This window comes from Pelodiscus sinensis, chromosome 4 (genome assembly GCF_052426305.1).
Source record: "Pelodiscus sinensis isolate ZL-2025 chromosome 4, ASM5242630v1, whole genome shotgun sequence".
NCBI classification, from domain to species: Eukaryota; Metazoa; Chordata; order Testudines; family Trionychidae; genus Pelodiscus; species Pelodiscus sinensis.
In genome coordinates, this window is record NC_143055.1 from 35,071,535 (window position 1) to 35,096,479 (window position 24,945).

Below are 24,945 nucleotides of genomic sequence, written 5' to 3' on the forward strand. Positions count from 1 at the left end.
ACAGCAGTAGTAACAGTTGAACAGCGCTAGTTCTAGCATAGCTTCTTGGGGAACCTTGCTATTTACCTCTCTTCATTGTGAAAACTTACCATATATTTCTAATCCATTATTTGCTTTCTTTTAACCAGTTATTGATCCAGGATAAGAGATTTACTGGTTCCTGCCTGTTTTCCCAGCATGCATTGCTTCCCAGCCAACAATTCCTGTTCTCTTTGGAAACTCCCCATTTCTCAGAATGAAATTTGAAACAAGCAAAGATGGTCCTGTACCCTGCCTTGGAGAGCCAGCTCACCCTACTGCACAAATTTAAAGCATTTACCTGCCATTGTTTTCAGTGGTACACAGCAAGCATTGTTGGTATTCTAATTTTACATAGTTCCTGTTTGAAAAGCAAAGCCACTGCTAATGTAGCTCCTTCATTTTTCTTTTTGGTTACTAGATATAATTAAAGCTAGTTCTTCATCATTCTGGGTACTACAGAATTAGCATTCTGTTGGTGTCTGCCAGGTGTGGAAACTTGGAAAATGTTTAGCTTTCTTCTTTATTTAAATTCTCATTCTTATGTTTGCATTAGGGAAGTTAGTCTTTCCTCCCACGGAGGGAATTTCCTGTATAGCTGAAAAAGCACAAAACAGAAGTGAAAAGTACCTCAAGCTTCTGAACCTGTCCCCCACCCCTCACTTCCCTAACACAGCTCCCCCTCTGAAACTTTTTCCTCATCAGAGACTTGCAGTTCTTTCTCCACCCCCACAAAGTGACATCATCTACTTAAATAGTAGAATTCCATTGTAGTAACTATACATTAGTAACGGCATCCTGCAAATCACTAGGGAAAGACAAAATTACTCAGTGAAGTATGTTCTGTGTGTATCAATATATTTTCTATTAGACGTTCTTCAGACTGGTGCCTGCTGCAAGAAACTTGCAGCCTGATATGTTAGTATTCATCATATAAGTTCTTTTTCTTCACTTTTTGTTAGTCTGCTTAAGGCAGGGACTTTAGAATTGTGAGAAATTTTAGAATTAAATTGTGATATGTACTTAATATCTTACTAGAATTCTGGAAAACTCTCCGTTTATAATTCTACAGTTGGACAGGGAACTACCTTTCAGCTTGGGTGAGCAGAGTATCCTCCTGTTATGGGAAGTATACCATGTAGGGATGTTAGCATATAGTCATTTAAACAATTAACCGATAAGCCTGGATTTATCAGTTAATCCAAACGATCCCCCCACCCCTTGCTGCCTCTCTGGGAGAAGGGGGAGAGACAGGAGCTGGTACCTGTAGGGAGCCAGCTTTCAAGTCAGCTCCCTGTGCATGCAAGTTTGCACAGACCTTCCTGCCCCCTCCTGCCTTCCACAGAGGAAGCAGTGCAGGGAGCAGGTGGGGAAACCAGTGCTCAAGGAGAGCCAGCTTAGAAGCCAGCTCCCCACAAGCACCGGATCCCACAGAGCCACTTACTCCCCTGTCTCCCTGTGTTGCTGCCTCTGACAGAGAAGCAACAATGTGAGGGTGAGGGAGGCAGGCGGGAGCCAGTACACACGGGAAGCTGGCTTTCAAGCTGGCTTCCAACACGTATCAGCTCCCGTGTATCAGAGGCAACACAATGGGGAGGGGGGCAGACGGGATGCTGGAGCAGCCTCTGTCCACAGGAAGCTCACACTGCTGTGTCTATCTCCCACAGAAGCAGCAGGGGGAGACAGGAGCTGGTGCACGGGGGAAACTGGCTTAAAAGCTGGCTCCCCACAAGCACCAGCTTCACAGAGTCACTTCCCCCGCCATGCTGCTGCCTCTGATACAAAGGCAGAAGTGTGGGGAGGCAGGAGGCCTGGGCTTGCAGCACACAAAGGCTGCTCCATAGGATGCTGGTGCAGCCTTTTTGGGGTGCTCAGGACCCCCATCACCAGGGACTTGCTGCCACCCCACACTGGGCAGGGTGGCAGGTGAAATGCAGTCTGTATAGCACAGGGTAGCAGGGGGATCCTGGGAATGAGGTAGCATTGTAAGGTGGCAGGGGGCTCCCCGAGAGTGGGACCAGGAGCACATTAGCTGCTAGTTCCACCGTTAGGGGCCATCAAATAATTGTGTAACAGATAAGATTTGGTGCAGTTACACAATTATTCAATAAACAATATGTAATATCCCTACTAAAAATTGCTGTGGCTACATGATTACTAAAATAAATGATATCTAACATCCCTAATACCATACATATCATGGCTACTGAACTAATCACCCCCCCCCTTTTCTGCCCTGTATCAGAGGCTCTGAGGGTGGGGGAGCAAGAGCTGGAGCTGAGGAGAGCTAGCTTAAATGCCATTACCCCCAGCACGGACTCTGCAGGCGCAGTGCAGGGGAGGTAGATGTGTAGCAGGGGAAACAGTATGAGTGAAGCAGTCCCTGCTCACATGGGGTCCCGACTGCTGTGCCTTTCCCTTTGAAATGTACAAAAGTCGCCCGCGGTTTCCCACTGTGCCTCTTCCTTTGAAATGCGAGCGTCCTCCTTATTGACTAATCAAGTAGTCAATAGAAATTCCATCGACTACCCAATTAGCTGATTCATTGAAATTTAACATCCCTATCTCTCCTATAAAAGGTGTTAAAGTTACAATAGTTCACCTAAACAAAGTAAATAAGAGAGGAAAATTCCGGAAAGGGAGAGGAGTTAAGTTAAGCAGTTAGGCTTATAAGAAGCACACTGGATTTTTATGGGATGGGGGGAATGATACACCGAATTGATTGAGAATACGATGGCAAAGCAGTTAGCATATGCTTACGTAGACCAACATACACACACATGAGAACATAAGAGTGACCATAATGGGTCAGACGAAAGGTCCATCCAGCCCAGTATCCTGCCTGCCGACAGTGGCCAATGCCAGGTGCCCCAGAGGGAAATGAATTGAACAGGTAATGATCAAGCGATCTCTCTCCTGCCTTCCATCTCCACCCTCTGACAAACAGGCTAGGGACACTGTTCCTTACCCATCCTGGCTAATGGACTTAAACTCCATGAATTTATCTAGCTCTGTTTTAAATCCTGTTTATAGTCCTAGCCTTCACAATCTCCTCAGGCAACGAGTTCCACTGGTTGACTGCACTGTGTGAAGAACTTCCTTTTATTTGTTTTAAAGCGAATGCCATTAATTTAATTGGTGGTGGTACTTATATTATGGGAACTTTTCCTTATTAACTTTCTCCACACCACTCATGATTTTATATACTTCTATCATATTCCCCTTTAAAGTCTCCAAGGAGAGCAGTGAGAGAGGGGGGTGTAAAAAAAAACTAACTGGCTTCAAGACTGAGCTTGATATGGTTATTGACGGGATAGTATGGTGTAATGGCCTACACTGGCATGTGGTCCACTGATGTCTTCTAGTAACATAAATCCCCAGTAGCTGAAGATGAGACACTAGATGGGAATGGTTCTCAGTTACTACAGATAATCTTTCCCATGTATCTGCCTGGTGTGCCGTGCCCACATTTTCAGGGTCTAACTGATTGCCATATTTGGAGTCAGGAAGAAATTTTCCCATGGGTCAGACTGGCAGAGATTCTGGGGTAGGGAATCAGGTGAGGAGAATTTTGCCTTCCTCAATAACGTGGGACACAAGTCGTTTTGAACTTCCATAGCCTAGAAACATCTATGGTCTGGCATCCCTGTGGGTGTTCACAGATTAGAGCATTCATGGGAAGAAACTGGGCCTCACACTCAGCAACTCTTTCCCTGTTTCAGCACTAGTCAGTTCCTGAGGGTGCCCGGCTAGAGAGGTTCAATCTGTAGTGGGGTACATTTGAAAAACAGTTATTGTGTTTAGAAAAATATATTTTGTACAATGACAACTTTGCTCTTGTTCATTGGAGATCTTTTTCATGTGAAGTTTGCCCATAGAAAACATATCCTGTGACATAAGAGGATACATGCAGCTATTTCACCTCTGTGGATGAAAGAATTTTTTTGTGTCTTTTTTTTTTTTTTTTATAAGTACAGTAAAACTCCATTGGTTCGGCATCCAATGCTCTGGCACTCCTGATGGACCAGCACCATCGGGAACCCGGAAGTGCTCCGGGCAACCGGACAATTGGAGCTGCTCTGCACCCGTCTTCCCCGATTCAGTCGCTGCTGAAACTGACCAGCAGCTGGATCGGGGAAGCCGGGAACAGAGCAGCTGGGGTGCTACCCGGTTGGTTCTGTAGCGCTGCCCCTCGGCGCTGTGGGACCAACCAGGCAGCACCCCAGCTGCTCTTGGGGACGCCTGGGGCAGAGCAGCTGGAGTGCTGTCGGGTTGGTCCCGCGTCACCAAGGGGCAGCCCTGCGGGACCAACCCGGCAGCCCCCTAGCTGCTCTGCCCCAGGCATCCCAGATTCAGCCACTGCTGAAACTGACCAGCGGCTGACTTGAGGACGCTTTGGGCAGAGCAGCTGGAGTGCTGTCGGGTTGGTCCCGCAGCACCGAGGAGCGGTGCTACGGGACCAACCCGGCAGCACCCCAGCTGCTCTGTCCCAGGCGTTCCCAAAAGCAACAGGGGTGCTGCCGGGTTGGTCTCGCAGCACCGAGGGGCGGTGCTACCAGACCAACCCAGCAGCACCCCAACTGCTCTGCTGCAGGCGTCCCCGATTCAGCCACTGCTGAAACTGATCAGCAGCGGCTGAATCAGGGACGCCTGCGGCAGAGCCGGACTATCAGAAGGGGGGGCTATGAGGGGTCTTGGGTGGCATCCGTCCCCACCCCATTCCAGACCCCTCATAGCCCCCCCTTCTGATAGTCCGGCATATTTTATGATCCGGCACCCCCTGGGTCCTAAAGGTTCTGGATTATCAGAAGTTTCATGTAATAAGATTTTGTTTCCAAGGGAGCATTACATTTTGATGAATACACTTGCAGAAAGGTTACATTAAAACACAGCAAGATACAAAGCTGAGATATGTATAAGGGTGCTATTTTATGCAAATACCTTTTATACTGAGATGGTGTAAGAGATGCTGGAATTCAAATGGATCAAAAAGGACCATAATACGTTGACTGAAGTATGGTTGAGATGTTAGTGTATTTGACTCTCTGACATATTATAGAAATACTATGACGAATAAAAAAGTGTATTTCAGAAATTTGCAGGTGACCTTTTTATTCCTACGTCATTGACCCAGTTAACCATAATAGTACAGTAAATGTACTTAGCGTCAGCTATTGGAGCTTTATGTTGGATTAGAGACATGGTTATAATATAACACAAGTTGTATGTTTATTTAAAAAAAATTAAGCAATCATATGTACTTGGAACCCTTAATTGGTTAATGAAACATCTACATCAGATATTCAACTTAAAGAATCTTTTTGCAGTTTAGAAATTGTAAATGTCTGATTTTTTTTTCTCCTCAGAAATAATTGATAACACAGATTATATGTCATTTGTTGCTATCCTTTTTGCCAACGGCAGACTTGATTCTCATGAAGTGATTTCACTTAAGAAATAGCCAGTGTAGAAAGCCAAGGTCTTGAAATATTAGAAAAATTATATGTAAATAGAGTAAACCATTCCGATTTCATTTATTATTATTTTAAAGAGGTCTTTTGGATCTAGCTATTTGGATTCGGAAAAAGCAGAATTGTTGATTGACTATGTTTTCAGCTAATGATTTATTAAATCATCTTATTTTTGGAGAATTCTAGGCACAAAGAATGTCATGTTCCTTTTGCTCTCACTTTTGAAGAGGTTTGATGTCCTTCAAATATGGTTATAGTCAGGAGAGTGACATTGCATCAAAATGCAATAGGATATGTCTCGACTACATTGTTTTTTAAAAAAAACCTGTCCTTTTATAAAAAAAAACTTTACCTGCATTCATACTGCAATCACATTCTTTCGAAATTAAATCAAAAGAACGGAGGTTTTTTTTTTTTACATTGGTATACCTCAAATTACGAGGAAGAACACCTTTTTTGAAAGAGCTCTTTTGAAAAAATGCATATGTAGACGCAGAACAAGGATTTTTTTCAAAAGAAAAGGCAATCGAAAAAAGCACAGGTGCCCTGGTGGCCACTAGGTGAATAACAATCAGGCTTTCTTTCAAGGGAGCGTCCATGCAGTCTGGATGCTCTCTTTTGAAAAAGCAGATCGCTTTTTTGATCCGGTTTTAGATGTGGATACTCTCTTTCGAAAGAAGCTTACAGTCTAGATGTACCATTATATGGAACAGTTATATCCTCTCAGTGTAGTCAGTCTCACTATGGTGATTTGATGGATGAGCCAGAAGGAACACTGCCTGTGTTTGAAATTTCAGTTTGAGTTTGCAGTACTGGCTCTTGCAAGGAGGTAGGGAGGAACTTTCTCAGGAAGTTACTGTATAAAATGAAGTATTTTCAACCTTGATAGTTCACTTTTCTTCCACCACAGGCAGAAAATGTAAGACTTCACTAGACTTGCAAGGGTAATCAGCTGTGTAGTCATATTTCCACATATTCTCTCATTTTCTAGATAGTATACATAAGGAATTACTGCCTTTTCATGTTGTCTTTGGAAGGAAGATAGTACTGCGGGACTTTCCGTTTTTAGTTTTTGTTTTGCTATTTCCCATACAAATGCAAGTAGATCAATTATTACTTCGTACTAAAATATTCTGGACCATTCAAGCTATTTACACTAATTATATGCAGATATCAGAAGTGTTAACTAAGTATGTTAAATAACGATTAATTTACTAGTCAAGTAGTCGCTGGAATTTCCATTGACTAATCGATAGGCACTTGCACACTCGTCCTTTGAAATGTACAAGAACCCAAACATTTCAAAATTGGAACTCCTCATGCAGCCTGGGGCCAGCAATGTAATAGTATAGTTGATTAACCGATTGACCAATAGGCAAAAGCTTATAGGTTAGTGCTATAGACTACATGCATTTCCCCGTTCTCCCCACCGCCACCCCTTGCCAGTAAATTTTTTAGCAGACTTGCCAGCAGCCCAGTTCAATTCCAGCTTGTGCTGGGTCCAGGACCTACCCCTCTGTGGCTGTGCATTTGAAGTGTATTAGGAGCCAGGCAGGCAGAGAGCCCAGCTCAGCTCCAGGTTTTGCTGGGTCCAGGAGTTCTGACCCTTTCCCCCGGACGGGGGCTGCCCAGGGACTATAGAATAGGCGACTAATGATAAGAATTCATGAGGTTAATTGACTGTTCAATTAACCAGTATTTAACATCCTACACTGGGATCCATGAGGGTGTTTCCACTTTGAAATGCACAAGATCCTGTGGGATCTTGTGCATTTCAAAGTAGAAGCACTCGCGTGGAGCCCAGAGTCAGCAGGACTTCCTGTGGGCCTCAGGCTGCATGCGGTGTGCCAGCTTTGAAATGTACCAGAGTCCGCAGCAGGGGATTTTGTGCATTTTGAAGTGAAAATGCCTTCATAGAGCCTGGGGTCAGCAGGGGACTCAGAGTCCCCTGCTGACTCTGTGCTCTATGCGGTGCTGCCGCTTTGAAATCCCACGCGGAACCCAGGATCCAGCTGGGGACTCCCCAGCTGACCCTGGGTTCTGTGCACTTTGAAATGCTGTGCTAGAGCCCGGGATCAGCCCGAGTCCCCAGCTGACTCCGGGTTCCACGGAAATGCCTCAGGGAGCCTGGGGTTAGCTAGGGAGTCCCCAGCTGACCATGGGCTCCACGCAGTGCTTCCACTTTGAAATGCCTTGGTGGTATTTCAAAGGGTCAGCACTGCATGGAGCCGAGGATCAGCTTTGTGGCCCTGTCCCTTTGAAATGTCACCAAGGTGTTTCAAAGCAGCACCACTGCATGGAGCCCAGATACGGGTTCTCTGTGCTGCTGCCACATTGAAGTATCTCCTCTCTGCGGCCCCTCCCCCTTTGCTGCCTCTGTCTGATAGAGGCAGCAGTTGGGGGCGAGGGGGTGGGAGGGAATCAACTAGTCCTTAACATCCTTAGTGTTAACAAATTTCACTTCCATATAACTTTGTGACCTGTAATCCCCATCTATTTTCAATATCTGACCAAGGTTGGGAGAAAAAGTAGCAAAACAAAGTCTAGTTAGGCAAGTCACCAACACACTGAAACAATATAACTGAAGTACTCCTTACTTCTAGTAGAGTATGACTTTAATTATTATCGAGATTTTACTCCTACAAGACACTTTCCTCAAATTCTTAGGCTTGGTCTACACTTTAAGTTAGGGTGACCATAGCTACAGCACTCAGGGGTATGAAAAATTCACTAGTTCATCTGACTAACCCCCTGTGTGTTCTTCCATTGACCTAGTTACCACCACAGAGGATGGAAAACCACACAGGGTAAAAAACCCTCTTCCGTTGCCATCGGAAGTATCTATACTACAGTGATACAGCAGTATACCTGTAGTGTGATAGTTGTGCTGCTGGATCACCCATGGACATGGCCTTGGTTAACAACTGATTTTTTTAAAATTTTTGTTCGTTTTTTGGTGTGTGTGGGTTGTGTTTTTTTGTTTTCGGGGTTTTTTGTTTGTTTGCAACACCAGTGTATGTTTTATAGCACTGTAAACTGAAACCTTTGTACTGTCTTGTGGATACAACTGTTTGGGGGTTTTTGTTTTGGAAAGCTCTGTCTTAACAACTCCAGCTCTCTTGTGTGAAATTATGTGGAAATCTTGAGTTTTTTTGCTTCCTCTAAATATTGTCTCTTTTGAGATGCTGCTAAGATTCTCTGCCTTGTGTCTTTGAAATTGTAGCAATAACTGTTTTATTTTGTTGACTGTAACTGATCCCTTTGTAAGGAAGTAGTGGTTGCAGTGGTGGTGATGAAATTCCCTGTTGTACGGGTATAGGTAAGGATGAAAGCACAAAACAATTAACACTCTTTCCTCCTTAACTGAGCAATAGATGGAAGTCTCTCAAAATTGAATTGTGATTGTCCTGATCAAGAGTCTAAAAGAGTGTTTAAGAAGGACAGAAATTATCAGGAAAAAAATTCCTTTTAAGGTTAGCCGGATTGGTTAGTCTCATAAGAGTCTTCCTCCTTGGTAACGACACTACTGCAAGCTCAATTTAATCCTTTACCACTTCCTTGTTGGGTCATTCATAGTTTCTCTTTATAGTGTGTAGTATTGGCATTGCATGGAATGATGGCAGTTAAAAGAAATTCATTATGGCTCAAGATTTTGTGTGATTCGTTTGAGACACCTCCTGTGTGAGTATAAGATTAAAATTTGTTACTGTCTTCCATTTCAGGGATGGAAGGTGTAGTTAAGAGCAGGAATCTCTGTCCTATGGGAACAGGAGTGGTTTGTGCATTGAAAACAAGATAGAACAAAACCTCATATTACACTGTAAAGAACAACCAAACCTACACTGTTAGGAAAGTTGGCTGAATGGCCTAATAGTAGCTCTTTCATTTCTATCTTGTCAGTTTATGACTCTTCAGTAGTCTAGCAACAGGAGCAAACAAATAATATATTGAGAGGGTTTATTTAATTTAACTCCTTCTGTAGTTTAGAAATTGCTGCTGTAGCCTGAGCACCATTAGATAGTTACAATCAGAAAATGACTGTAAAAAATGGTCCTTCTGACATGCTCAGCTTCTTTATATTCACAGTTTCATCAGCAGACAAGTTTTTATTTCAGCTAGCACTGTACAGTGACTAAAGCTGTAGGGAAGTGAGCAGGATTATTTTCTGAGAAATATGTGATGCTGTAGTTATACCACTTCAGTGCTGTAGTATATATGCTTCGTGCAGTGATGGAAGAGTTTTTTCGATCCCCTGAAGGAATGGTAACTAGATTGACAGAAGCATTCTTCCTTTCCATTGATCTATATGCATCTACACTGTGGGTTTGGCACAGCTACAGCAATCAGCAGTGTAAATTATTTATAGCCAGAGCACTGTAACTATGCTGACTTAACTTTTAAATGTAGACCTTGCCACAAGAGAGAATGTAGCTTGACTTTGCGGTCCCAAGTTTATAGAGCTCACTGTTAGGAAGAAAACCATTCACTTGTAAATTGAGCAGATTAGATCCGTCATCCATAATTAAATACATAACACTATGATATCACTCCATCATATGACCACATGTTAAGTTCACTGATTATTTCAGTGGCTAATTTCATGAACTGCTCTATCTTTTTACCTCTTGCCATCTTTGTTTCTTCTCTTTTTTGGTGGATAGATATATTTCAGACTAGAACCTTACAGTGAACATGCAATCACAATAGCTGAGCCAAAATATATTGTGTTTTAGGGACTGAGGTTCAGTTGGCATGCTGATTTTTCAAGCTGATATCTCTTTCAATTGCTGAGGTAAGTGTCTGAAAGTATGCAGTATGCTGTAACTTTTGAGTGAGACATCTTAATTCATAAGGGGTTAATACAAAATTCAGTAGCATATCTGATTAAAGATAACTTTAAATTACTCCTTTTATAGTTTGTTTAAAATAAATACGTTAAATTCTGTCTCTTACTCAAGGGCCACTTTCTGAATTTATATTTATTTTTGAATCCTTTCGTAGACATGAGATCACAGTAGTGGTGTAGCTTATGAGAGCAGATAACTTTCATGTATTCACATTTTAGTTTATTTATCTTCAGATTTATGGTCAGGCACTTTGTCCTTAGACAAGGTGTCATACTGGCTTGTTAATTTATCCTCGTGGCAGAATTGCGTGAGTTTCAGTTTGATTAAAATCCTAACTGCTTTAGGTTGTACTGTAAACTTGTTTGTGTTCCTTGAACTTAGGTAACGAAGTTGTCATAACTTATAACAACTTACTAGCTGCGTTTTTCTTCCAAATACAAAATGACACTTTCGTATAAATGAGCTTGCTTACTCTTATATGCTGTTTAAATGTTAACCTACTTATTAAAGCAGAACAAGGATGCTGTACTGCAACTGTGGCTAGGTCTGTTCTTTATGAGGGGATTGGAAAAGAAAGAATACAGTGATGAAATAACTATGGGAGGATGAAAAAGGGAGAGGTAGTTTCTAATTGAACAAATGACTTCTAGTGAGAGGGAGGGACTAAGTGAACCAGTGCTTTTCTCTTGTAATTATGTGAACTTTTTTTGGTATAGTGCCAAAAGGCGCACAGTGCTGGACAATAGGAGACTTGTTTCAAACAAATAGCACGTTCCCTGTTTTGAAGGACTTGCCATCTGTGAATGTACAAGACTATGCCTTACAAAGATATGATGGTGCATGGTCAGTGGAATTCATCATGGAACAGGTGGGTTATTAAGAACTTTTTGAAGGATACTTAAGGAATTTTCTGTATATTGACTGGTGGGACTGTTGTATTCTTTCATCTCTGAGCTCTCTAAAGACCTGTGGTGTAGTTAGGCCTCCCATTACTCCCCTTCCAAAGGGGAAGAGTAGCTGAAGCAACAGTGGAGCCACAGGGGCGGGAGAAGTTGTGTCTTTATTCATGTTTAGCTACTCAGATACCATTAGGTTGTCACAGTTTTTTAATTCTTGTATCTGTTTCTGTAGCTTGGCAGGAAAGAGTGCATATTGGGTCAGCAGTGATGAAGCAAGCTAGCTACATGAATGTGGGTGTGAACTGTGCAGTTGATTTTAAAAAATGGCTGAGGCTAACTAATAACATGTACTTTTGACATTGTCTATATTTGTGTATTATTTGTTTTGAATAATTAGACTATTCAAGGCAGGATCTGTTTCTAAATGTCTTCATATGGCTACTCACACAGTGGGACCCTGATCCAGATCACAGCCTCTATGTGGTTGTAGCATATAAATAATAAATGTTTGCAATGACCTAGTGGCTGAACAGGATGTTGTCCGTGTATATGAATAACTTAAATGGGTTGAGACAGGAGGGGTGACCTTGTGAACTCTTAAATTTGTGTTGACTGACTGACACAGACCTTACGGATTGTGCTTGACATAATTGTACTGGTGGAGGTGGCAAGTTAATTTTTTCCAACTGTGCCATTTCTTCAGATGCACAGTACCTTTGCAACACAGTTTTTTTTATGAGGCTGTCAGCATAACCAAGCATTTTGTAAAAAGAACATTTTGTTTTTCCCCCTTTGTTTACTTCACCTGAGCCATGTAGATACATGGTTAGAAAACAAGGTTAAAAAGTTATCTTCAGTTAACTGACTTTGAAGTCAAGCTAAGACTCCATCTGTTCTAGCTACTTATTACCATACTCCTCCTCAATATGAGGATGTCACGGAATTACACTTACCCTGTTTTCTTCAGAGGAATCAAATGCAAGTATCTGCTGTTGAACTGTTGAGGACCTGTTTTCTCTTAGGCACAAATATTATTACACTCATTCATACATAGCACGTCAGTAGAATTCAGTCTTTCTTGTCATCAAAAGATTGGGCCTGAGGTAGGGTTATAAAGGATAAGCATTTGCTTATCGGGTAGTAGAGTCAACTACTCGTATTTCCTCCCCCGCTCTTGCTGCCTCTGTATCGGGCAGCAAGGGAAGGGGTGGAAGCAGGAGCCATTTCTGGGAGCAGCCAGCTTAAAAGCCGGTTCTCCCCAGCACCGTCTCTGCGGTGCCACCTGTCTCTCCCCTCCTCTCTACCTCCCCCCTCTGAATTGCCAAGAGGCAGTGGTTCTTCCCTTAAGGGATTTGGAGGCAATAAGCATACAACTTGGGTGAAGGCTTAACGATTTTACTAAGCAAATATTAGAGTAAAATACAGTTCTTAATATTAGAGTAAAATACAAAGAAGCAAATCTTAGAATAAAATACAATACTTATTAAGCCTAAGCAAACCTCAAAATAAAATGCAATGCTTATTAAGAAAGTACAATGCTTATTAAGTCTAAGCAAACCTCAGAATAAAATGCAATGCCTACGTCCCTTCTGCTGCCGCGAACCCCCTGAAGAAGGACAGCGGACGGATCCCAGTGGCCAGTGCGTAGCACCTTCTGCGGCTTTGGTCTACACCGAGGTTCCAGTGTTAGGAATATCCCCAGCACGTATATACTGTTGGATATACAGTAGTTACCCCTGTTGTTTTGAGAACCTAACAAGATCGTCAATACATTACATATTTTCCCACATCCAATAATTAGCTTGTTGATACTTTGCATATTTTCCCAGGCCAAGACACTCCAGCTGATTTCCTGCTCCACATTTCACTGCTCCTTTGAAGTGCTTCTCTGGTGCTTCAAAGAGGCAGCACTGCACAGGGTGGCCTTTCCAACGGGTGGTGCTTCATGGCGCTGGGGTCAGCTGGGGACTCCAGCTGATTCTGGGCTCCTGCGGTGCTGCCCCTTTGAAACGCTGCCATTGCATTTCAAAGAGGCAGATGCACTGAGCCTGGGGTCAGCTGTGAACTCCAGCTGGTCCCGGTATTCCACAGCACTGCCCCTTTGAAACGCCGCTGCAGCTTGACAGCCCTAATTTTTTAATCACTTGACAGCCCTAATTTTTATCTGTAAACAAAGATTTCACCAGACCGTCACAAACTAAGGAAGAAATATTTTAATCAATTATAATAAAAATTTACAGATAGCCAACCATTACTTCATCTGTCATGTTCTCTTCAGTCTGACCATGTCCCAGTTCTGTCTCCTCCTTTCCATGGCTCCTAGTTCCATTCATGTTTTCCTCACTTAGCTAGTCCTTGGCATCACTTCTTACGCTTCTGATCCCAAATTTAGTGTCCTTGTTCAGCAAGTCCTGGTCTTACCTCTCGAAGATTCCCAGTCCCAGTTTACCTAAGCAGCTGCCGGCCAGCAGGACTCTTTGGCAGGCCCTCTGGCTGCCAACATCCCCAGACTGCTCAAAGTGTTTGCCTGTTCACGTGCTGCCTCCACTCACCCAACGTAATCTCTCAGCTCCCGTTGCCTGGTTCCCAGCCAGTATTAGCTGAGAGATTGTACTTGCAGTGGGCACACACAGCTTTCCCTCCCGTACAAGTGCAGCACAGAGAGGCACAGGGGGCAGCCAGCCACTCTAAACAGCACAGAGCTGCTCTGTGCTATGTGAGCAGGCCGTGGGCCAGATTAGAAATCTCAGCTGGCCATATCCAGTCCATGGGCTGTATCTTTCCCATCCCTGTTTTGGAGTTGGGAAATGCCTATTAAATGGCTTCCTTATCACTTGAATGGCTTTCACAGGTTCAAGTTCTGCTAATAGGCCTGGCAGGCTTTTTCACTTTTACTTTAACTAGTTCCTCTCCAGGGGAAGCAGACAGCAATACAGGAATAGGAAGAAGTAGGCAGGTGAACATTAAGACCCAGTGGTGCTCCAATTTTTCAGCCGCCCTATGCAGCTGTGTATTCTGCCTCTGGGTAGGGATGGCTCTGGAAAGCATTGCCAGAATTTAACAGGTGTAAACCATTTTTCTAGTCTTAGTGTAGAAATGTCTGAACCATTTTGGTTGACATCCCCCCCCCCAAAAAATCAGACCAAGTCAGACACCCAGCATGAAGAATTTTTTGTGTTCACAAGAGGCAGTGAATTACCTGAACAGCACTCTGTCCCACCTTGCAACCATAAAATCAGGAGCCAGCAAATGATACAGTAGCTGTCTTGGCTTGTTGGGATCATCCTTGCCTGACATTAAAGGTGTATGATCTGGAGAGAGCAGTATACGTGGGTTTTGCAGATGAGCCACTTGCACAGGGCAGAACTCTTGTCCCACAAAGGATGTGAAGTGTAGAGTGGAGGTGCAAAGGTTGCAGAGCAAAGTTTGTGACAGCCGAGGCCAAGCTGATGAACTGCTACTGTTGGTCAGAGCTCTGTCTGGTCAAGGTGTAGAGATGGAATAAAGCAATCTCTGGGTCTCTAAGCACACAATAAAGAATAACCCACCAATAACCCCAACACACAGTAGAGTGTCAGTGGCACATGCCCCTCTCCCTCTTTGGAGGTGTGGCAGCAGCTGGGGCCCCTAAAGGGTGGAGCTTTACCCAGCTATCATATGTTGTCCCCAGAAGCTGAGTGCTATTTGAATAGGGATTCTCAACATTCAGTTTCCCCAACAACGCTTTTATCTTTATGTAGAGATCCAGTAGAAGTCACTACATTTATGAATGGAAGAGCACCTGTTGTAGAATTTGGGTCCATTGTGCTGCTGAGTGCATAGAACCCTTTGTTGTTCACTGAACACCAACAGTCTGCTAAGTAGCATATGTAGAAGAGACTTCTGTCCCTGCTTCTAATTAAATTTCAACTACATCTATTCACATTGCTTTCCATGCATAAGGCATCTCAGAAGATGTTGCAAACAGTAAATTATACATTAATATTGCAGTGGATGTGACCATTTGTGCATACAAAACTTTGGACTATAGAACTTATTGGTACTGAGAAAAGGAATATTGGCCAGGGCATCCTCTTCTCCATTTGAGAAGTGCCATAATATGACATTCACCTGCCCCATGGCCTTAAGCTTACAGGGACTGAGAAAACACAATTGGAGAAAAGTTGACTTGTTTTAATAGAGGCAGTCACAAATTGGGCTTATAGTAAACAAGCATGTGTACCTACAAACCCCCCCACCCCAAATATTTGTATTTTAAAAACATAGCATCTTAGTTAATAGTTTGTTCTCTCAGCTTTAATTTCAGTTTTGCATGCTTAAAAAATTCTTTAAGTAGAAGCAGTATCTATACACGGTCGCACAATCATTTCAACAAAATCTGTAGCCTTCATTTGTAGAGCCCTACATGGATATCCACAGCTGCATCCACAAAATGATCCGTGAATATCCACATATTTGTAGGATTCTAGATAAAAATTTGCATCTTCATCCATTAAAAAAATGAGCTGCGGATATCTGTATTTTTATTCATAGATGTGGAAACTTTTTGTCTATAAAGTAGATACAGTAAAACCTGTGTTATCCGGCACTCCCAGGGATTAGGGCGTGCTGGTAACCTAAAAATTCTGGTTATCTGGGGGGAGGAGGAGGGGCGGGAGCCATGCGGGGCCTACGCGGAGGGGGCATGGGAGCCTTGCGGGGGCCGGGATGTGGCCTGCTTAGGGGGGCCATGAGCCACAAGGGGGCGGGATGCAGCCTGGTGGGAGGAGGGTAGAAGCTGGAAGGTGGAGCTGGTGGGGGCAGCCTGCCTGGGAGAGGCATGGGAGCCAGGGCGGTGGGGGATTGGCCTGCCAGGGGTGCCAGGAGCCGCGGGATGCAGCCTGGTGAGGGTGGGTGGAAGCTGGGGGGGCAGGAGGCAGAGATGGCAAGGGTGGCCTGCCGGGGGGGGGGGGGCGGGCTGGCCTGCCGGGGGTTCCAGGAGCCACGGGACGGGGGGGAGCCAAGATGCTTGCTTTCAGCTGCTGTTCGCCCCTCCCCCAGGTACATGCTACATGTCTGAGCAGCACTTAAAGGGCCAGTTTGTTTTTTGTTTTGTTTTCCTGGTGTCAAAAATTTGCCAGTTTCTACAGTTTTCCGGATGCTTAAGTTTCGGATAGCGCAGGTTTTACTGTAGTGTGGATTTGCAGAACTCTATTCATCTAGAAGTGCACAAAGGATGGTTTTGGGATTGACTCATGATGGTGGGGTTCAATTCCTGGCTCTCCCACAGACGTGTGACCTTGGCTAACTCCTTTAATTTCTCCATGCTTTCAGTTTGCTATCTGTAAAATGTGGATGATGCTACTCTTTTGTTGTCTAATTAGGCCTAGGGATAATAGTATAGTCAATTAATTGATTAACCAATAAACAAAAGCTTTTTGGCTTAAAAGCTAGATAGACTACACACATCTTCCCCCTCCCCGCTGCCAGTAAATGTTTAGCAGGCTGGCCTGCAGCCTGGCTCAGTTCTGGCTCTCCCTGGCTCTGGGAGCTCAGGGGGTGTTGCCGCCCCTCACTGCTGCCTCTGTATCAAAGGCAGCAGTGTGGGGCAACAGGCTACCGGTCATGAGGGGAACTGGTTTTTAAACTGTGTCCCCTTGTGGTCCAGCTCTTGCCTGGCCTGATAGAGAGGCAGCAGCACGAAGTGGCAGGGGTTTCCTCGACAGTAGAGCTGGAGCTCAGTGGCTGGTGGCCCCATCCCCAGGGACTTTAGAATAGTTGAATAACCAATAAGAATTCACGAGATTAGTTGATTATTCAATTAATAGATATTTAACATCCATAATTAGGCCATGTCTAGATAAGAAAATGGTACCAATGTAAATAGGTTCAGAAACTTAATTAAATCAGTAGAATTATCTGGTATGGACACTCCAATATAAGGTGTATCTTATACAGTTCTTCCTCATTTTATGCCATCTATGTACATTTGTGTCCCATATATATTTTCAGAAAGCTTGGTTTATGGAATACTTCTAGAGCTGAACGTAATCCAAAAAGTGATTTAAAAAAATAAATAAACTCCAAAAGGTGTATTAAATGTGCATAGCAATTGGCATTCTTATTCCAATAGTATTTGCCAAATGTATTCAAAGAATCTAAAGAATATAAATTTATTTTGTTCCTAATATTAGTAAAAATATTTCTTCCCTGGTAGACATTTTAAAATGTTTGCTTTTAATGTACTAATTTAAGTTTTTGTGATCTAAACCTAACTATAAGAATCTACTTTTCTATTATACTACTGAACTTGTTCACTCAACTGGCTCTCATACTCTTTTAATTATATTTAAATTTACTAACCTTTCTAGTTCCTTATGCACACCATTTCTTAAAGGTAAGGGTATTTTTCTAGTTCCATATATAGGTAGTTTTTGTTTCATTTAACTCAATGCATTGTGTCTAATTTGCCAATGCTAGTGAATAACTGTAAATTGCTATTCTTTTCCCAAATTTTCAGAAACCTGACCCAGACATGTTTCTCAACCTAAAATAAAAATAATTTAGAAAACCTAAGTATTTTATCATTGTTAAGGGATAGGGACATTGGCATCTAGGTGACTAACCAGTAATCAGGAGCTTATCGATTAGCACTATCAACTAGTCACTTCCCCCTAGCTGCTGAGCTACATTTTGAAGCCCAGGGAAGTCAGCTTGCGAAAGTGCTGGCTTGGTCCCTGCTCCGCAGCTGTCTTTTCATTCATGCATCGGCTTCCCTAGGCTGTTTAAATGGAGGGTGGGATGGGTGTGTGTGTGTGTGTGTGTGTGTGTGTGTGTGTGTGTGTGTGTGTGTGTGTGTGTGTGTGTGTGTGTGTGTGTGTGTGTGTGTGTGTGTGTGTGATCAGTCTGCACACCCCACCCCATCCCACCCCCATTTAACAGCCTAGGGAAGCCAGTGCATGAATGAAAAGAGACCAGTGGAACAGGGGCCAAGCTAGCGCCTTCACACGCCGGCTCACTTGGGCTTTACAATGCAGAGCCACAACGGGGGAGGTTTTCCTGTGAATTGGCACAACCCAGACTGAGCACTGCAGCAGCCTACCCTTGTCAACTAATCGAATAGTTGACAGAAAATATATCGACTGTTTGATTAGGGAAGTAATCCCATTTTAACATCCCTATTAAGGGACATGCTATTCTTAACTATGACTGTAATTCACACGTCCCCATTACAGGAATTTTTTCACCACTGTAAGTTTGCAAGTTAATATATAAGGGTATGTCTACACTACAAAGTTAATTCAAACTAACAGCCGTTAGTTCGAATTAACTTTCATAGGCGTTAATTCGAACTAGCAGAGCGCTTAATTCGAACTAGATAAACCTCATTCTACGAGGACTAACACCTAGTTCGAATTAAGTAGTTCGAATTAAGGGCTGTGTAGCCACTTAATTCAAACTAGTGGGAGGCTAGCCCTTCCCAGCTTGCCTTGGTGGCCACTCTGGGCACAACCAGGGAAACTCATCTGCTCCCCTCCCGGCCCTGGAGCCCTTAAAGGGGCATGGTCTGGCTACAGTGCCTGTGCCAGGAGCAAGCCTGCCAGCACCCAGCCAGCAGACCCTGCACCTGGCACGGCACAAGCCAGCCACCCGCTGCCACCCAGCCCTCCACCTCTTCCCAGGATCAGGCTGGCAGCTCCCAGGAGCCTGCCCGGGGCCGCAAGAGGTGGGCGCCCGCCTGGTCTAGTGCGGAGATCGTGGACCTCATCCACAACCTCCGCACTAGGCACAGGAAAGTGGCTGTCTAGGGCAGGATAGCTGCCAGCCTGGCCACCAAAGGCCACATGCAAACCCAGGAGCAGGTTTGCATGAAAATCAAGGTGGTCCAGTGAGACCCCCAACCCTGAGCCCTGAGCTTAGAACATAAGAACGGCCGTACTGGGTGAGACCAAAGGTCCATCTAGCCCAGCAGTCTGTCTGCCGACAGCGGCCAACAGTAGGTACCCTGGAGGGGATGGACCAAAGACAATGACCATGCCATTTGTCTCGTGCCGTCCATCTCCAGCCTTCCAAAAACAGAGGCCATGGACACCATTCCTACCCCCTGGCTAATAGCACTCCATGGACCCAACCTCCATGAATTTATCTTTAAACTCTGTTATAGTTCTAGCCTTCACAGCCTCCTGCAGCAAGGAGTTCCACAGGTTGACTATTTGCTTTGTGAAGCAGAACTTTCTGTTATTAGTTTGAAGCCAGCTACCCATTCATTTCATTTGGTGTCCTCTAGTCCTTCTATTATGGGAACTAATGAAGAACTTTTCTTTATGCACCCTCTCCACACCAATCATGCTTTTATAGACCTCTGTCATATCCCCCCTCCATCTCCTCTTTTCTAAGCTGAAAAGTCCCAGTCTTTTTAGCCTCTCTTCGTATGGGACCTGTTCCAAACCCCTAATCATTTTAGTTGCCCTTTTCTGAACCCTTTCCAAGGCCAAAACATCTCTTGAGGTGAGGAGACCACATCTGTACACAGTACTGAAGATATGGCGTACCATAGTTTTATACTTCCCCTCCTCCTGGCTTCCCCCTTCCAGCTCCCTCCTCCCAGGTTTCCCCCTTCCCTCTCCCACCTCCTTCCCAGTCTCCCCAGAGGTTAATCTGCCCCCCCCCCAAGTTTTGTTAAATAAAGAGAGTTTCTATATTTGAACACACGTGTCCTTTATTTTGTACATCAGGAAGGGAGGCTAGGGAAGGGTAAGTGGAACGAGGTGAGGGAGGAATGGGGTACGAGCCCCCAATGGGGAGGACTGGGGTGGCTCTGCGGGCTCCTCGGGGTGGAAGCTCTCCTGCAGCTCCCCGATTGTTCCCCCCCCAGATTGCAGTCTTCAGCAAGTGCAGCCGGGCTGATGGTCGAGTGCTCTGATTGCCGAATGTGGGCACTCAGGGCACTCCAAGACAGGACTGCTTTGCTGTCCCTCATCGAGGTAGACAAGCAAGTGGGGAACCCTGATAACTGTCTTTCCGGGATGGGGGTTGGGTCCCTTTAAGCACAGCCTTTGGCTAGCCTGAGACAGCAGCTCCACGCTCTAAGTCCTAACCTGATGTCCTGCCAGCACGGCTTCCGGCCAGCCTTAACTTCGTTTCAGGGTCCACTCAGTGTGGACATGCTAGTTCAAATTAGCAAAATGCTAATTCGAACTAGTTTTTAGGTCTAGATGCACTAGTTCGAATTAGCTTAGTTTGAATTAACTAATTCGAATTAAGTTAGTTCGAATTAGTGCTGTAGTGTAGACATACTTTCATTCTTCTTCAAGGAGTGTCCCTTTGATTGCTTCACCTTATGTGTCTGGGTGCTGCTGCACGCCTAGTTGGAGATTTTTGGTGGCAGTGTCCTCTGGTAGGCTGCACACATGAAGCAGATGGCACACGCGGTGCCGTTACTACATGTTAGTAGCCAGCCTTCCCTTCTGTTCCTTCTCTGCCACCGCCAGCATCAGTTGGAATCGCTGTTGCTCTCCAGTTTTTACTTCAAAATAGTCTGAGCAGTTCTCTGTTAGTGTAGTTTTTAATATAGTTAGCATAGTGTTTTGTTTTTTCATAGTTAATAATTAAAACTGTTTGTTTCTTTTTAAATTACCTTCTTTTTTGCTCTTAAGGCCATTTTTGCTTTGGCAATCTTTTTTCTTCCTGGGATGCCGTGTTCCTCAGGATTTAAATGTTGCCTGTCTTGCAGGCTCTCAATCCCAGTCTCTGACAGGCACTTGCAATATGTCCAATTCCCGAGGCAGGCACAGGCCACAGCCCAGTGTCAGCATTGCAAGCAGTTAATGGCCCAGACGTGAAAAGCCTGGGAGCTACAAATGAAGCTCATCTCCCTGAAGGACACTTTGTAGCAGGACTCAGAGCTCTCCACCCCACCTTGATAGCCCTCCCTGGTTGCTATGTCTGAGAAGGTGACTCCCTCAGGCTCCGGCATCAGGGATTCTTCCTTCATTCGGTCCAGGAAGAGATCCCATTCCTCATGTAATGGTTACTCCCTTCAAAAATGGGGGCAAACACTCAAAACCCCTGCACCGACCTCAACTAGGACACTAGACAGGGTGGTACTCAGACCATCGGGCACCAACGGTTCCCGAGGGTCCAAGGACCTCATAAAGGTGGCTTCTAAAGCACTGGAGATGCCTAAGTCGAAGTCAGCATTGGTGTCACTATCTGATTGAGCCTTGGTAATGAGGAAGGCAAAGACAAAATCGACTTCTTCAGATGCACCATCGGCACCAAAGAAACCTATGCTGCCCCGGTACCTAGGAAACACAAGCACCTGGCACTGGTGACCATGCAGTCAGCACCACTGACACCGCAAGTAGTGGCAGAACCACCTTCCACGCTGCCTTCGGTACTGGTGACTATGACATAGTAGCCTTTTACAATGGCAGAGGAGCTAAGAGTAACCTCTTCAATGACCGCCCCCTCCAGTACCCATGCCAGCCAACTGTCCTTACTTGACCCTGGGCCCTTTTATAGAGCCTAGCAGGTGCAACAGATGCAGCCTCAACGAGCCCCATCTGTGCCATCTAGGGCCACCTCTGTACCATCATTGGACAGAGCAGCGTGCCAGGAGGAGAAGCCAGTGTCAAGTGATGAAGAATCTTCCATCTCTTCACACCCACCAACACACATCTCGTCTTCCCCAGATGACACATTGATGTCCCTCCTCTGACAGCAGAACACAGTTTTAAATAGTTCCAAGAGCTTTACAAAAGGGTAGCAGATGTCCTGGAGGTCTCTCTAGTCAGCCTCCCTGAGACTCAGCACAAACTGGCCAACATCTTGCATGTCTCTCTGTCTGCTAAACTGGACTTACCCATGGACCCAGCCCTAATGGACCCAGCCAAAGCCATTTGACAGACTCCAGCAACAATATCACAACAATATCAGGGGCTGACTTCTTGTTTTTGCATCTGGACCCTAACTCTTTAGTGGTTGATGCCGTTAACCAGAGGGGAAAACACAGCGCAACTAGAACCACTCCTCATAGTAAAGAGTGGAAACTTCTGGACTTCAAGGGGAGGAAGGCATATTTTTCTATGTCCCTTCAACTTCGTATTTCAAATTATACTGCCATGCTCACAAAATATACACATCACATTTTCAAGAAGATGGCACATTTTATTGATAGATTTCAAGAGACAAGAGACGGCAGTATTAATGCGGGCACCCTGATTTCACACACAGCCCTTCAAGTCACTTTAGATGCCTCTGACATGGCATCTCACTCCATCATGATGGCAGTGGTAATGAGGAGGTCTTCGTGGCTGAATGAAGGATGTTAAGGGCTAACGGATAAGCAGATGCTTATTGGATAGTCAGTCGACTAGCTGTTCTCTTCCCCTCCCCCGTTGCTACCTCTATCAGATAATGGCAGCAAATGGTGCGGGAGAGGGGGGTACTTCAAAGCGGCAGCACCGCACATCTGATTACAGGTTTAGCCGAGGCAGCTAACCCTGGACTCTGGGGAAATGCCGCGCAGAGTCCAGGATCATCTGGGGTTCAGCATGGCATTTCAAATCGGCAGCACAGCATGGAGCCTGGGGTCAGCGGTGGACTCAGTCCCCCGCTGACCCCAGGCTCCATGCTGCGCTGCTTCTTTGAAATGCACAAGAGCCCCTGCTGGGGACTCTTGTACACTTCAAAGCTGGCACGCCCGCATGCAGCCCAGAGTCAGCAGGACTTCCCATTGCCCCGGGCTGCATGCGGAGTTCTGCATTCCTCCTTTGAAATATAAAAGAGCCCCAGTAGGGAGGAATGCAGGAGGAACGCAGAAGTGCCTATGGACTAGTTGAGTAGTTGATGGAAATTCTATCAACTACTCGACTAATAAAACAACCAATAGTTACCATCCCTAGGCTGCACCTGTGGGGGATTTCCCCAGGAGGTACAGTCCACAGTGGAAGACCTTCCCTTTCTGGGATCCAAGCTCTTCACCAACACCACCAATGCCTCCCTTCGTTCACTTAAAGATTCATGGGCCTCCTTGAAGTTGCTGGGTATTCACATCCCTGCAGTAAAACGTAAACACGGAAGAAGTTTTACTCAAAGACACAGACCCATGCTTTTCAGCCAGGCACAAAGGCAATTTGATAATAGAAGGCGGCAACGCCATACTAAATAGTGGCAAACCTCTGACCAGCCCTCCACCTCCCAGTTATCAACTTCAAGACAAATATTTTGAAGGTCAGGTCAAGAGTCTGGTAATACTTCTCTGCTTAAGGCAATCTCATCTTTCCCATCTATTTGGTTGAAGTCTAGCACCTTTCTACCTTCAATGGTCCTCCATCACAACTGACAGATGGGTACTGGACATTACAAAGAATGGATACTGCATCCCCTTTTCTTCTACCCCCTTTCCCGTTCCTCTTCAGGGACCCATCTCACCAGAGCATTCTCCTTCAGGAGATCAATGATCTCTTCCATCTGAGGGCTTTAGAACCCATCCCACAGTACTAGAGGGGAAAAGGGTTTTACTCTCAATACTTCTTCACATTGAAGACGTAGAGGGGATGGAGACTGATTCTCGATCTCAGGAAGCTCAACAGGTACATATGACCACCACAGTTCAAGATGGTCACCATATCCACTATAATCCCTGCCTTAAAGAGGATTGGTTGTTGACTCTTGATGCATATTTCCACATATTCATCTACCCAGTACATCACAAGTACCTCAGATTTGTAGTTGGCTCCTCACCCTTCCAATACACAGTGCTACCATTTGGACTCTCCACAGTCCTGAGGGCCTTCTCAAAGGTGCCAGCAGTCATTGCTGTGCATCTACACGGACAAGGGGTCTGAGTATTCCCTTACTGCCTAATAAAAGCAAGCACAAGTCAAGAGGCGCAGAATTTGGTCTCCTTGATAAGGACTCAGAGTGGAGTTTATTGGCGCTCACCTTGACTGCATGGAGGCCACAGCAGAGATTTCAGACTATACAGGGCCTTATATCACTGGCGCAAACCAGTCCACGAGTCCCAGCAAGGATTTGCCTTCAGCTGCTAGGACACATGGCAGCCACCATTTCAGTAGTTGCATGCAAGACTTCACATGAGACCCATGCAGCTGTGGTTGAGGACGATAAATAAACCAACACGACAACAGCATCAACAAACTGGTATTGATCCCAACCAGAATCAAATGCTCCCTAGACTGGTGGGCAGACCCAAAAAACGTGTGTGCTGGGCTACCTTTTTACAAATGTCCCCCGTCTGTGACCATCATGGTGGATGCCTCTTTCTTAGGTTGGGGAGCACATTCAGGTCCCCTCACGATTCAAGGAAGGTGCTCTCCACGGGAATGCAACCTGCACATGAATGGGTGGAATTCTATGCATTTCAACACTTCCTCCAACTCATACACAACAACACGGTGCAGATTTTTACGGACAATTAAGCGACAGTGTTCTACATCAACAGACAGGGAGGAGCCAGATCTTACTATCTGTGCACAGAGCTCTCAATATTTGGAAATTGGTGCATAACACATCACATATATATCTACAGGCCTCTTATCTACCGGGCAAAGACAATCTCACTGCTAATTAGCTCAGCAGGAATTTCAACTCCAATCATGACTGGGAAATTGACTACAGAGTCCTCCATCCGCTGCTCAGTCAGTGAGAGTTCCCCATGGTAGACTTTTTTGCAACCAATGCCAACAAAAAGTGTCCATAATGTTT

At 44.9% G+C, this 24,945-nt stretch overlaps 1 protein-coding gene across 8 annotated transcripts in view; it reads left to right on the top strand.

Moving 5' to 3' along the window:
- Nucleotides 1-24,945, top strand: part of RBPJ (recombination signal binding protein for immunoglobulin kappa J region) — a 94,322-nt gene that overhangs the window by 28,250 nt on the left and 41,127 nt on the right. For 4 of the 8 annotated variants that reach the window (XM_006138173.5, XM_075930621.2, XM_006138171.5 and 1 more), the window contains exons 2-3: nt 10,223-10,281; nt 11,053-11,204. The exons of 1 other annotated variant lie outside the window; for it this stretch is intronic. In XM_006138173.5, coding sequence (XP_006138235.1) covers nt 11,140-11,204 — 65 coding nt within the window. In that variant the 5' untranslated portion in view covers nt 10,223-10,281; nt 11,053-11,139. Of the gene's footprint in view, nt 1-7,648; nt 9,171-10,222; nt 10,282-10,560; nt 11,205-24,945 lie in introns of those variants that run through there. 3 more of the 8 variants (XM_075930619.2, XM_014581107.4, XM_089777838.1) reach the window with 3 other exon arrangements.